At 39.4% G+C, this 15,273-nt stretch overlaps 1 protein-coding gene across 2 annotated transcripts in view; it reads left to right on the top strand.

Annotated features, from left to right (window-relative positions):
* meis1b (Meis homeobox 1 b) overlaps positions 1-10,698 on the top strand; it is a 201,667-nt gene extending 190,969 nt beyond the window's left edge. Inside the window, exons 18-21 of one of the 2 annotated variants that reach the window (XM_077494845.1) lie at positions 2,372-2,430; positions 3,853-3,942; positions 4,426-4,530; positions 10,108-10,698. In XM_077494845.1, coding sequence (XP_077350971.1) covers positions 2,372-2,430; positions 3,853-3,942; positions 4,426-4,484 — 208 coding nt within the window. In that variant the 3' untranslated portion in view covers positions 4,485-4,530; positions 10,108-10,698. The remainder of the gene's footprint in view (positions 1-2,371; positions 2,431-3,852; positions 3,943-4,425; positions 4,531-10,107) is intronic. The other variant, XM_077494844.1, reaches the window with a different exon arrangement.
* The last annotated feature ends 4,575 nt before the right edge of the window (positions 10,699-15,273 follow it).

Genomic DNA, 15,273 nt, shown 5'->3' with positions numbered 1-15,273 from the left:
TTGACCTTCTGTAAAGGGCCCGCAAAGGAGAGGAGTTAGAGGAATGCTCCTCAACGCTCCCATATCTCCCCCAGCGAAACAGGCCCACGCCACGGAGGGCTGGTGGAAGGGGTGGGGGGTGGGGGGGTGTTGGTGATAAAACTCCAGACGTTCTCTCATTTGATGGTGTTCTGCCATGTCAGTGCATTCTCGCATTCCTCCCGCACTGTCCTCACACCCCCAAAACAGACACAGAATTCCCCACATTTTAGTCCAACAAAGTTGGAAAAAAAAAAACAAAGCCAGTTTCATGAAACAACATGAATCTGTCAATCACAAGTAGACCCACAAAAAAACTTTCAAGAAGCCGTGTCTGAAAAGTTTAAAGCAGCCATTTTGCATCATTTCAAATGGTCATTCAAAGTCAAACTTTTCGGAATATTTGAAAAATTCAGCCCCAGCAGCCATTTTGATGCAACTACGTGAAATTTGGTGGGTGTGTAGACCCACCAAAAAAAAGTCTCAAAAAGCAATGTCCTAAAAGACACGCATGAAGTCTGCCATTTTGGTTCATTCATAACTTGCCTGCCAGAATATTTTGAAAATTCAGTTGAATTTGGCAAAATGAAATGTAGTCGGCACATCAATAATAGAGCAGCCAAAAAGTTTATAGACATCCAAAAAAAAAAGACACGGGAAGTCATCCATTTTGGTTTAAAGCGGTCATTTTAGGGTCGAATTTGACCGCTCCTACTGAAAGAATTTGAAAATCTGCCACTAAAATGAATTTCACTTAAGCAACATGAAATGTACGCATCTTCACAATGTAGACTCACAAAAAAAGTCTCAAGACACCAAGTCTTTCATTTTTGGCTTGCAGCCGTCATTTAAGAATCATTTTTGGTGATTTCCGTTGGTCAATGAAAGAGAAATTAAATATCCTAAACATTTTTCAGCCTGCTATCAAAGTTGAAGGATGTCGACGAGACGAACTGGCGACACTAAATTGCCAAATGATTTGTTTTTGCATGTGGGTGGAACGTGGCGCCCAAGCTTGATGGCTCGCCATAAAACACAAAACTCTAATAACTCAACTCAATAACTCACAGTGCAGATTTGTGCAAAAGTTTGTCTTCCTTATTTGGGGCGATGGCGCTACGCATCTCGTGTTTGTTTTTTTCTGTTAATTTGCCAGCACTTTGTATCCAAAATGAGACACGTCCCTTCTGTAATGAGGGGTCAAACGCGTCCCTTTTGTTTTGCTCCTCTCCTCTTGCTGCTCTCCGGGGCCCCGGCCCTTGAAAAGCTCCTCTTTTTGTGGGGGGACTTTTGTTTCCCTTACTTTTGGCTAATGCTCCCCTTTTAAGACGTGAAATGCAAGAGTCCGGCTGGGGGCAACAGCAGGAACACATAAATCAAGTCCCCAAATCCCCGAGAGGCTGGGCTCTCCTCGGGGTCATCGCACTGGTCAAAGGGTCGATTCACCAGGGGTTGGGTCACAGCGGGTCAGAGTGTGTGTGCGCGCGCGTTCGTGTGTGTGAGAGAGAGGCGCTAAGAATGAACAAACAACAGATTCAAAGTTGAACGCTTTTACTATAAGTAAAATTATATTAGAATATTTTTTTTATTCATGATGGTATGGCAGTCACGTGGTTAAAAGGGAAGTTTCTTGTCATAGTATTTTTTTTATTTTTTTATAAAAACTGGAATTTTCTGCGTATGTTGTCTTTTTGTCCACATATTTACTCCCCAAAGTTCACGAAAATGTTTTTTTTTTTTATACACTTTTCAACATTTAAGAAACGTAAGATACGTACGTTAATTTAGGATAATATATAATAATAGTTATGTTTTGTTTATTTTAAATATGTTTCCATTTAATTAACGGTGTAATCTGATAATTTGAAATTATGGATAATTTAGTGAAATTCAAAAGGCTTTCCGGGGTTACTTGCAATCCAAAAACAAAATAAAACTTGATTTTTTTATTTATTTATTATTTTTTTAAATAATGTGATCAATATTATAAATGGTCTCCACTGACTGGCTGTGAGACATCTGAAGTTTGTCGTGCGTCAATTGAAAGGCCCCAATATGTTAATCCTTGACTCCAGATTAACCCCACTTCACTATCAGTCTATTGGTTGAGCCCCCTTCCTAAATGTGTTGCTTTCCCCTTTTGCGCACATTTCCCCATTGCTTAAGAGTTATAGCGCCACCTGTTGCTTTTTCTTGACAGTCCCATTTTTTAACTGTTTCCTACATGCATAGCAATATGTGTTATCATCTTGACTTACAAGCTTTTCAAGGTCGTTTTAGCAGCTCTTTTAATCTTGTTTTCTCTCTTCTTTTTTTTCCCTCTCTTCCTGCTCCCTTTCTCGTCCTCCTCCAGGTTCATCAACGCCAGAAGGAGAATAGTGCAGCCCATGATCGACCAGTCGAACCGCGCAGGCAAGTCTTTTCATGCATCCAACAAGTTGTTTGGCTTTTTGGCTCCTTTCTGCACTGCCCCTGCCAGCTTGTCCCCATTTGTGGCCCTTTTAGGTGGGAGGTTATTCCCCCCCGCCTTTTACACGGCTTAGTTTGGGACTGCTGTAAACTTTATTACCTGTAATAGGGGTGAGAGGTCAGGGCGGTATTAGGGGCCGCAGTAAAGTTCAAAGGCATCCAGAGGGGCCGAGATCTTGCTTCTGCTCCAGTTGACCCGCTGACGGCCTCAGTGGGAGCTAAGTGGATTTCTATGAGGGCGTCACAATGGGGCCAAGCGCTCTCGGGTTGCACTTATTCTCAGAGCGCTCCCGCGTCCGTGCGGACCCCCTGATTTACGACGCGCACACTTTGGCTTCTCCGGCCAGGTGTTTGCGTTAAAAATGCAGCAATGCCCAAGCATAGCATGACAAAAATAGTCTTAGGAAAGAAATGTGCTCCACAAACAAACAAACAAAAATAATCTTGTTGTGTTTATTTGGAATAGTAAGAAGAAGAAAGAGTGTAAAAAAAAAATGGTAACAAAGGACAATAATAACACCTGTTGCAACCTGGCTGGGCAACCCGAGAATAGATAAAGAAAGAAAAGAGAGCAAAACACAATAACAAAAGACAATAGTGGCACCTGTTGGAACCTGTTAGAAAAAAAACAAAACAAACAAAGCTGATTAGAGAAACTGGAAAATAGAGTGCAATAAGCAGCAACAAAAACCTTTTAGAACTTAATCTACAACATCAGTCAAAGAAAGAAAGGACAGCAAAAAACAAGAACAAAAGAGGGCAGCGATGTATTTAAAAAAAATAAAAAGCAAAAAGAGCTCAATGTCAAAAGAATAACAAAACCACATGTTGGAATCTTTGGCAACGTGGCCAAACGGCATTATGGTTGAAGGTTTTAGTGAGGTGATCGAAAAATTCTCCTTGAAAGTCATCTAAAAGCTTCTTCCATCATTTTCTATGACGGGAATCAATGTATGGATTATCCTGCAGCGATTGCTCATGTCTGCATCCATCCTGCAGACTGGAACTAATTGCGACTGGCTGCTAATGCACACACTGTCCAAAAAGTCTTTTAATGAACTACTGCCTTTATATATATATTTTTTTAAATAGGGGGATTGTGTATGTGTATGTGTGTGTGTGTGTGTGTGTGTGTTGGTCAAACCTTGTGAAAGCGTTCAACCCACGAGGAACTTAGCGTTGTAAAAAGTCCGTTGCAAGACAACAGGCGCTCCTGCTCCCGCTCGTGCGTGCAGCGGTCGACAGATGATCCTGCTTCGGCCACTGAGCCTTAATTACAAGTGCTAATTGACCACTCTGCCCCCCCCTCCCCCCTTCTGCAATATTTCCTCCCCCTTCCCCAATCTCCTCCATACGCACACACAGTAAGTCAAGGAGCTCCCTATAATCCAGATGGCCAGCCGATTGGGGGCTTCGTCATGGACGGCCAGCAGCACATGGGAATCAGACCACCTGGTGAGGCGTTTTTGTCGTCTTTCTGTCGCTTCTCACCTGCCGTCATGCATCATATACAAAACGCCGATTACATTGTGAAGATGGTGCTAGCTGCGACAAAAATGGCATGATGTCATTGTGTGATGTCATAACATGGTGACCCAGTGGAAGGCAAGATGTTAACACCATTGGCTATGTTAATAGCATGATGTCATAGTGTGTAGCTAGACAACACGGCAGTAGTCCACTAGGTCATAGCACATGATGTGCAAGTCATCGCAACACGTCATGCTAGCATGCTGTGTTCACCAGCATTAGAGTGATGTCATCACGTGAGATCATAGCATGACGTCATACAGCTACATAAATTCATGACGTGACATCATCGCCGCAATATTGTCATCATAGCGTATGTTGTCGCATGACGTCATAACACTGCAACACTTTATTTTTTGTTTGTTTGCATTGTGTCCTATTGACGTGTCTGATTGCGCTGTTCCTCAGGACCAATGGGCGGCATGAGTATGAACATGGGCATGGAAGGTCAGTGGCACTACATGTAGCCCCGCCCCCACCCCGGGGCCGACCAATCGCAGCAGCGAGGCGAACGTAAGTCTGCAATCTTATCCGCGTGTACGTTTCCATTGTTTGCTGTTTGCTGGCCGTCCTACTTGCACACAAAAAAAATAGATTTGAGGATTATTTCTGAGATTAGGGTTTGATGAGATTATTGAATGATTATATCTGAGATTTAGGGTCCTTGATGAACCCATTGATTGTACTTTTTCACTATATTTAAGATACTTTAAGATACTTGAAATATGTTATCTTAATGATGTGCATCCTTGTGCCTTTATTGCACACAAAATTTGAAGATTAAGATTTAGGGCCCTACACAATTTGATTTGGGAATTATTTCGGAAATTATAGGCCCTTGATTTTGATGTTGATACGTCTTTGTGGCTGTTTAGGATACTTTAAGAGTTTTTTTTTTTTTTTTGGGGGGGGGGGCACATTGCACGTGATTGGAGGATTATTAATGAGATTTGCGCTCCTATGAGAGTGGATCAGAAATTTATGGTTCTTGATTTACTTTTTTATATTATTACATTTATGAGTTTACTTGAGGATTTCTCAGATTTAGGCTCCAAGATTTCCGGTCCTTGATTTACTTATTTATGCCTTATTACTGCTTTATGATTTAAAGATTTCTGAGATTTAGGACCCTTACAAGATTTGAGGTTGACATTTGGGGTCCTCAATGATTTAGTTGATATTTTTTGGTTCTACTTAAAATACGTTAAGATATTCTGCATACTACATGTGATTTGAGAATTATTTTCTGCGATTTAGGGTGCTCTATTTATGAAAACTACTGTAAGATATTGTTGTATGCCTGTGTACAAGTATAAAATTGTTCTATTTCAAATGTGATTTGAGGATTATTTATGAGATTCCGGGTCCTTGGTTGACTTATTAAAGGAAGTGATGTAGTTGCGTGTAGGGCTGTCACTCACCAATCTTTTTAGAATTGATTATCCTATCAATTATTCTGTTGAGTAATCGCCTCCCCTTTTGGAAACACGGAAAGATTGGTTCCGGGCATCGCTAATGTGGTTTTCAAATTATTAATTAGAGTTTATTAGAGGCATACATTTTTTGTGTCGAACTTACCAAAGTAGCCAACTTATTTATTTTTTTTCGAGCACTGCTTGTGTGCACATTTCTTCAAATAAATGTCATAAATCGGCACACATAATATGACCGCTCTTTCTAATGGTCTCTCACTTTGCAGTTCTTCGCAGTAGGTCAACTTTTGCAGTTATTTCTCTCTCTCGCTCTCTCGCTCGCTCCGTCCCTTCCTTCCTCCCTCCCTCACTTGTCCTCAGGCCAAATGGACTCCCACGTCATTCCGGGACGTACTGTACAGTATACAGCGCGCGGTCGCTCGGGTCGTCTCGTGTTTAGAAAGCACACGTGAGCGTCTGCCAAATATAAAGACATAAAATGTTTGCGTGTGCGCGGACGTATACGTGCATATGTGTGTGTGTGTGTTTGTGGTAATAGGATTACTGCTGGCACAGGAAGGGGGAACGCAAACTAGTGCAAAAATGGAGGAGGTAGCCAGCAGGCTATGGAGCTTAGCGGGGCCTAATTGACTCCATCCAAATTAAATATGCCGTCAGCGGAGGTGTGACCAATGGATTTGACTTATTCAGTTTACCAAAATGGACGCCATTAACCCCTATACCGAGTGTGCCGCTATTTCAAAAAAAAACAAAAGAAACTCATGGTGACGAGATGTAATTAGGGAAACACTGTGTATATTTTGTGTGTGTCTGTTGGGCGTGTCCAAGCAGCTTCTCTCTCTCTCGCTCTCTCTCCTGGTCGCTGGTAGCAGCTGCTCGTCTTCCCAGCAGACGTCGCTTTAAACAGCCTCAATTTGCCTGCTCAATCCCGTAATTGGGCCACCAGAGGAATCCTGGCCCAGCCAAGACGAGCAAGAAACATGGAGGGAGATGGGGAGGGAGAGTCAATGACGAGGAGGAGGAGGAGGAGGAGGAGGAGGAGGAGGAGGGAAAGATGGAACGGACCAAAGGGAGGAAGGAAAGGGGGGGGGGCTTACAGCTTCATCAGCTCTTATTGGTGGCGCCTTTTCTAGGTCAATTAAACGATGAAAGTCTTTTGTGAGCAATTAAATTAATAGCGTATGATGATTGGGGGGGTGCAAAAAGTTCATTATGTATTCCAAGCATTTTTCATTAGCTTCTCCTGCTTCTTGTTCATTGTGGTCTTCATTGCCACATTGGAGCCAATTAAGTGTTGCTTAGTGACGTTCCACTTGGAGCCCCCACCCCCACCCCCCCACCCCTTGTGAAACAATACACCTGTCAGCATGCATGAAGTCGGACAAGCCAAGCAGAAGACAGAGAACACCCCCCCCCCCCCCCCCTCACTCTTTGAACGCCGCCGAGGTGACTCCCATGTCACCTTTGGCCCCGTTTGCCGCCGCCAAAGACACAAAATCCACACCCAAATTTGGCTTTCTTATGATGAAAAAAAAATAAAAAAAACTTCTGGCAGACGTTCACAAACTTCTTCAAGCTCGCACAATATGCAAAAAAAATAAATTACAATAAAAGTTAAAAAAAAAAAAAAAGCCAAGAAAGCCATTGTTTGTGTTTTTTGCTTCACAAGTGTTTTCGTAAAAAAAAAAAAAAAAAAAAGTTTTTTATGTTTTGTTTGTTTTTTTGTTTTTTTTATTAATATGTCATGTATGTTTTTTTTGTTTGTTTGTTTGTTTTTTTAAACAAAAGTGTTCGGAAATGTTTAATAACAATTAAGAATAGAATTTGTCAGTTTTATTTCTAATCTCATTTTAACCACTGGTAGATTACATATTTTCGTATTTTATACACATTTGGTTTTATTTATTTTTATTATTGTAATTGTATTTATTCCTAAGTCATCAAATATCTTAATTATTTATTATTAATATTTATTTGTACTTTTTTAAAGACTTTCTAGATTTATTTTAAGTTTTTCGTATACATTTACATTTTTTTTTAAATAATTGCACACATATAAAATATTCATATTTAAAAAATGGTTTGCTTCCAACCAAGTTTTAAATTTTTACTTTAATAATATTAATAAAACAAATATCTGTGTATTATTTTATATTTTCATCTACATTTTTTTAACACTGGATTTTTTAAAACTTTTTTTTAACCACTATTAGAATTTAGTAAGTTAAATTTTGATAACTTCATACAAATGCCAGTTATTATTTTTCATAGTATTTTGTGATTGCTTTTCTTTGTGGGCAGTTTGTGTCATGTCCCACTGAACTCATCCCCAATTGTGTGTGTGGTTGAACGCACCAATGAAGCCCCCCACCCCCCCCCCCCACCCCCCAAGAGTTTCCGCCCCCCATCTCGGCTGGAGTCGCTTTTTCCTCCCCCCCCAAATCCCGGTCGCCATCATTAAGCGCAAATTTGTTAACCCCTGCAGCCGAAGGGTTGAGACGTTCCTCCGCCTCCTCGCCATTAACTTCCCTTTCTGCTGGATGAACTTTTACTGTTAACGAAGGGCGACCCCCTCCACCCTCACACCCCAAGCTCCTCCTCCCCCAATATTGTGCGCATGAATGCTCGTCCCCGTTGATTCGGCCCCTGTGGACTCCCAACATGGGAAGCCTTAAAGCTCTGCGTATTGATTGGCTTATTAGTGGAAAACCTTATTAGCAATTTGTGCTCCTCTGAGCTCTTTATTAGGACGGGACTTCCATTGACTTCACGTGCATCGACTCTCGCAGTCAGCGTGTTCTTGTTAAGCGCGTCGGCCCGCGTGCAAAATATGGATTTTTCTTTTATTGCCACATTTACATGCTCTGCTTTCCACCACAGGTGACCTTTTTTTCAACAGGAAAACAATCTTAAAGGGGATTTTACAAACTGTGAGGCCCTCATTTGCCTTAAATTTATCACATCATCTTTAAATCTGACTTTCAAAGCTATTAAAAATGCCACAAATACAATGTGTTCATATATTTTCACCAACGAGACCAGTTTTTCACATTGCCTTGCAGCCAATACTGAAGTATCACTGTTACTAGGGAAAAATCCTTTTTTTTATGGATTTTTTTTTTTTTAATATAGTTTTTTTCCACAAAAAATCTTTTAAAAAATTTATGAAAAAAACATTTTTTTCTAAGATAATACTCTACCAATGGAAGAAAAAAAAGTTTTTCCTCACAAAAATAATATTTCTTAATGGGATTTTTTTTTAACAAATATACTTTTTTTATTTTTTCAAAATTTATGAAAAAATCTAACTTTTGTTTTGTTTTTTGTTTTTTTAAGAAAATACTACTTTTTCCCGATTGAAGAAAAAAAAATTCCCCCAGAAAAATAATATTCCTTAATGGGATTTTTTTTTTTTTCACAAAATTTTTTTTTTTTTCAAAATTTATGAAAATATCTAACTTTTTTTTTCTTTTTATAAAGAAAATACTACTTTTTCCCGATGGAAGAAAAAAATATGTTTATCCCCACAAAAATACTATTTCTTAATGGGAAATAAAAGCCCCCAACAAATATTTTATTCTCAAAACACCCATTAATATGCTGGTAATATTTCATTTTTCCCCCTCAGCAAAATACTACTTTATTTTAATAAATTAGCTACTTTTTTTCTTAAAAAAAAAAATGCAACTTATTTCCCATAAGATTTTTTTTTTTTAATTGGAACTAAGCATATATTCTCCCAAAAATTAGGAATACACTAATATTACAACTATTTTCACACACCAAAAAAAAAAATTTTCTCCATGTATTTCTCACAAAAATTGTCTGTTGTAAAAAAAAAAAAAAGAAATAAACATACTACTTTTATTCTTTTAAAATGGCCGCTTCATTCTGGTGAAAAACATGACTTTCTATCCCCCAAAATTACAACTTCTTTCCCTTGAAAAATAAGACTAATTTCTCACACGATTACTGCTTTTTTTTTCCCGGAGAAAAATATGACCGTGAACAAGGAAGTGATGACTGAAGTGTCGTGCAATGCATCCACACAGGCAAATAGTTGAGCTGATACAGGGTAGCGTTTGGGAGCGGAGCTCGTTTATCACATCAAGTGGATCGTGTGTGTTTGCCCGCTAAGCTAGCTCCTGCTGCTAAAGTAGCATTAATGACGTCGCCGGATTAGCTTGGAAAAGAAACGTCCCAGCACCACGAGCGCGCGTGTGCGGCGCTTCACGCCAGCCGCTATCTGCCTTTGACTGTCTTTTCACGTTGTCAACATTTTCCTGGAAATCTCAGGTCAAATCTCATTGACGCTAGATGGATGTGAGATCATGTGCAGCGCGTTCTTGCATCGCTGGCAGCCTTCAAAAGTAGACCAGCCCATGGCGTCCGTTTTGTATAGTTGATTGTAGAAATGCTTTAAAAGACTTTAATCATAGTTTTTTGGGGGGGAGTGAAAGCATATTTTTTACTCTTGGTGATAACTTCAGTTCTGTTGGCAGCTTTTTCCATTTGCATGCAGCATAACAGATAACTGCTGCTGCACCATGTTTGCGTTAATGCATGGCTCTATTTTCTGATAGGCCAAAAGTATCACGATGATGAGCATTATTAACCGTGTATTTTGTTGTGTGTGTGTGTGTGTGTGTGTGTTCAGGACCGCAGGGCACAGCAGGAGGTCCCCTGTGACGCAGAGGCGTCCGTACGGATTGAAGGGGACGGGATCCCCTCCGTCCCGACCGCAACGCCGACCCACCTTCCTTCCTGCGCACTTCCGACACCCCTTCCACTTGTTTATTATCACCCGGCCCGTCTTCGAGGCTCCAAGACGAGTCCAACCTCCCCCCCAAGTCCGGGCAGACCAGCCCCGCGCCCCAGTTTGCGGCCGCCGCCCACTTCCGGACTCTTTTGAGACTTATTCAAAAAACTCTTTGGTGAACGAGCAGGACGGGCGCTAGGACAAGCTAATGTCTGTAAAGCTGACAGGGCACTTGAGAAACCAAAAAAACAAAAAAAAAGAAGAAGGTGCCCAGTTAAAAAGAGAAAAATCAAGAGAAATGCGGCCAAGGGAAAGACATGAAAAGTATAAAAAGAAAAGTATATGGAGCCGGTTGTTTGGGAAGCAAGCGAGAGGAAATAAACTGTCAAGTGGTGTCAAACCATGCTGGACTCTCATAACAACTATTGTAAATGCTATTGTATTGTTCTGCATATTATGTTGTTTCTAATAGAGTTTTTAAAAAAAAAAAATCCTCAACTCTTTTCTTTTTTTCCTTCCACTTTATACACACACATGGATTGAAATTAGGAGTGTGCATCTTTCCGATAAAGACGATTCGATACAATTACATAGCGGTACAAGTGATACAAATCTATGCCCTATGCAGCTGCATCAACCTACAGAAAGGTTTTTCTTTTTACTTGAAAATAACTTGCTTCAACCACCACAATCCCACCGTAATCTGGCCAAGGTTTTTTTTTTTTGGTAGCATTTTAAATCGGTCATCCATTTAATGTCTATTGTCTGAACCCTCTCACTGGTTAGCTTAGCTAGCGCTAAGCTAACCAGTGAGAGGGTTCGCCTCTATGGTGTAGCGTCCAAGTTTGTAAACTCCTTCCTAGGATGGCGTCAAACGCCAACAGTGAACGCTATAGGTCAGATTTATTGACTAATTGTGTAACAGTTTTTAAAAAAAAGTGTAGTGTACTTCACACGATGCTGTGCAACACTCTCATCTGTATTATGTTACACACGTAACGTGACAGATGCAAAAAAAAAAAAAAATACTTTTTTGTCAAAAGAACAAGTTTTTTTCTGAAGAAAAGCATATTCTTTTTTTTTTCACCCTTATGCCACCATCATTTCCTCAAAGAAACAGGACTTTTTTTTCTTTAAAATTTAAAAAAATAAATAAAATAAAAAGAAAAAAAGTGTTTTCAAGGAAGTGTTTTCAAAGGGGAGTTGTTTCTCAAAAACTTGCTTTTCCAAGAAAAAAAATGTTTTCTCAGAAAATACATTCTTCATTCTTGGGGATTTTATTTATTTAGTTGGTTTACCAATTTTTCAACTGAGATGACTACATTTTCCCCCCCACAAACGTGTTTGAAGTTAAAAAAAAAAAAAAAAAAAAAAAAAAAAAAAAGTGTACTGCACTTTTGGCACCTCATGCCGAAGTTCATTGTCATTTTCAAGTATTTGACTATTCTACCGCATTTAACATTTCTGGACTACTTTTAATTGGACAAATTCGCTTTAGAACGTACTAAGAGCAGATCGGCGGTGTTCGGCGACGCTCCCAGCCGAGTTTGAGGCTTGATTTGGCGGCCTGGTTTGGAGCAGAGAAGGAAAAGGGGAAAAGGCCGTGTTGGAGCGCCCCCTGTAGGGAGGCCGCGGCACAGTATAAGCGCGGAGGAGAAACTCACACTTTGGACAAGAACTCAGTCCATTAAATTGAAAATCAAACCCAAAATTCGAATGATCATGTCATTTTCTATGATATGCATAAGCAGTGTTTATTTACAGTGTTTATTTATGTATTACGGAATTATGACTAAATATGAATCGTTACATTCTGAAAGACAAAATCAAATATGGAAAAAGTGATTTTAATCACCTTGATTACTAAAGCATATTTTGTTGCAGTTAGAATTTGTTTATTTAATTGAGAATTTATTCAATATTTATCTTTACAGCTAACTAGTATTTTTTTAAACATGTTTTATGAGTTGACTCTTTTGGTCCGTTATTGCTCTCATGTCAGTTTCATTTCCTATATTTCCCATTTACATAAATAATGTGCTTTCAAAAAATATGTATCTTGCAAACTAATCATTAACAATAGGAATGTGTCTTGGGAAAAAAAAAAAAAAGAGTAATGCATACGTCATTGCTGACCTACATTTCAGCGTGGTTGACTTTCAAAGTCGTTTCACGATGGCTGTCATTTTAAGTCTTTGAAAAAGGGCGACGCACTTTGTCATTTTTAGAGTCAAGATGCAATATTTCTCCGTTTTCATGTAACACACTTTTATTAGTAAGTGCGCGTGCGAGGCAAGGCCCTGTGCAATCCGTGGTCAATTCATTAGGTACACCTGCTCAGTCGAATTGATCAAGTTTCCCCCAAAAAAACGAAATTTTCAAAAGGAAACATGATTGACTGCATTAGACTGAACGATGTTCGTAATAACGCAGCAAAATGTCACAGATGGGAAGCGAATATCGAGCAACAAAAAAAACGGTGGGAAAACTGCCATAATTTAGACAATATTGATATATAGTTATTTAAATATCAATCATTTGACTTGTGAGAATCATTTAATGAGAAAAACCGTGCACCATTTCAAAGGTTCATTTTTCTTAATAAAAATACAACTTTTCTTGAAAACACGTTTACTGTAAAAACACAAACTGAATGTATTCATCCATCCATCTATTTTCTTAACCGCTTATGAGAAAAAAAAGCATCTTGAAAAATACAACTTTTAAGTTATAAGAAATACATATTTTTTCTTTTTCTCATTAAAAAAAAATTTTACTCTAAAAGACTTATCTTTTGTACAATTAATTTTTTCACAATTCTAGAAGGATCATCTCCAATTTCAGTTTTCTTTAAAATAAAATAAACTATATACGAAAAAATATTTTTTTCTATAAATTACATGACTTTTCAAAAAAGAAATATAAATATATTTAAATTAATAAAAAATATTAAATATTAAATACATTCCCCCAAAAAACACTTGTATATATTTTTTTAAATCCATAAATAAAATAATAAATAAAAACGTTTTCTGAAAAGAAAAAAAAATGGAGGAAAAAATATATATATTTTTATAATAATAATAATAATAATAATAATAATAATAATAAATATCCATCAAAGACTGCAACGTTAATTCTTGGGGGTGGGGATTCTCCCCCCCTGAAAAAGATCAATCTTGAATTTATTTATTTATTTTTTTAAATAGAACTTGGAAGAGACAAACTGCGCATGCCATTGGTAAATAAAATATTCTTGGGGAAAAAAATGCTGAAAAAAAATGTTTATTCTCTGTGATTTTTTTTTTCCCCGTGGTTAAAGTTTTGTTCTTGAGTGGCTCTTATGTGACTGAATATTTTTGTAAAGTGAGCATCTCCAAATGTGTGTGCAGGACTTATAATGTTTGCTGGCGATGCCACTGGATGGTTTCCAAGGTGCAAGTGCTTCCCACGCGTGAGCAAAAACCTGAACCGGTCGCGGACCGAGCAAGTTTCGCAAAGCTTCCTTTGACCAAAGGTCAGGCGGCCGGCAGCTGCCTTTGAAACAAAAGGAGCCATCAGAAAAGGGAAAAGAGGCCGCGGGCTGCATACGGGAGGGGGCCATTTTGGATGTCATCTGTCTCCTCGGCGACCGGCCGGGGCGGGGCCCTCACGGGCAGGTCCCCCCGCTCTCCGAAGCCCCCTCGGGCCCGAGCGAGGATTGTTTGCGAGGTGGCTCGTTTATCAGCGTCAGCGTGTAATGATGGCCCACCCGCTCCTTATTGATGTTTGTGATTGCGTTACCTCATTGGGCCTCGATCGATGGAGGCGGCGGGAGCGAGTGTGGGGGGGTGTTAAGGTAAAGACCTGCACGTCTGGCAAGGGCGGAGCTATCTCAAAAATTTGTAAAAGTGTGACTTTCCTTGTGACTTTTGTAATTCAATTCTGGATTATGGGTCGAGTATAGCAACATCGATCCACACTTATCGACTCTTATCGACTCCCTAAACTCTCGGCTCTCCATTTTTATGGTTGTGCAGATGATAAACAAATGCAAAGGTTTCAAATTAGGGTTTCAAACTGAGTTGCAGTTTAAAATTAGGGTTTTAAACCTGGATTAGAGTTTCAAACAAGTGGTAAGGGTTTCAAATCAGGGTTTCAAGTCAGGGTTAGGGTTTGTAACTTGAAGAAGCTGTCATGTGGGATGAATCTGCAATCGAAGGTTTGACAGCATCCGTTGCATGCATGTGCTGGCGTCCCGGCTTTGGCATTTGGGTGCACAGTGGCGCCATTGAGCGGAAGACGGCCAGAGGCCTCCCAAAGTAAACAGCGAGGGGGCACGTCTGGGATTGGGGGGTGGCTGGGGTCTTGATTCCAGCACTGTTCTGACAAAGAACCCCCCTACCACCCCCCACCCCCTCCACTGCTCTTAGTGACTCGTTTATTTTCAACTATTGCGCACCAAACACAAAATGCTGATGGGCCAAAAAGTCGAATACAAGCAACACACATGCACTTACTCAATAGATGGCTAACATCACCAAAACACTTTCTACTTTTTCAAGAAAGACTAAAAAAAAAATATTGGATTTTATGAAGATACTATTTAAAGATTAAGATGATCAAATTGTGCCAAAAATAAAAACTTTCATGGCTTGTGTTTAGCAGATGTTGATTTATTTCATACTATTTTTTTTTTTTCTATTTCTAAAATATATTGCTTATTATGTTCGCTCACTCACGAGCTCACACGCTAACAATCTTGCTTGACCATGGCAGGGTCGTCCAAAACGTTAGCACTGGTGCTGTTGTGTGTTGTTTACCACAGAACAGGAGAGACACCTAACAAAGTTAACTGCATATAATATTGGCTCACTCACAAGCTAACAAACAAGCAAGCTAACAAACAAGCAAGCTAACGAGCTAACAGCTTGCTCAACTACAGCAGGGTCGTCTAAGCAAAAGCAAAAGTTAGCTGTTTATTTTGTTTTCCTGCTTGTGGACTAACGCGCTAGCTAGCTAATGAGCTTGCTTTATTGCAGCTGGGTCATCCAATACATCTGTGTGGTCTCAAATTTACAAGAC

The sequence above is a fragment of the Festucalex cinctus genome, chromosome 14 (assembly GCF_051991245.1).
Source record: "Festucalex cinctus isolate MCC-2025b chromosome 14, RoL_Fcin_1.0, whole genome shotgun sequence".
In the NCBI taxonomy this organism is placed as follows: domain Eukaryota; kingdom Metazoa; phylum Chordata; class Actinopteri; order Syngnathiformes; family Syngnathidae; genus Festucalex; species Festucalex cinctus.
Note: the sequence above shows the minus strand (reverse complement) of the source record. Positions and strands in the feature narration are given on the sequence as shown.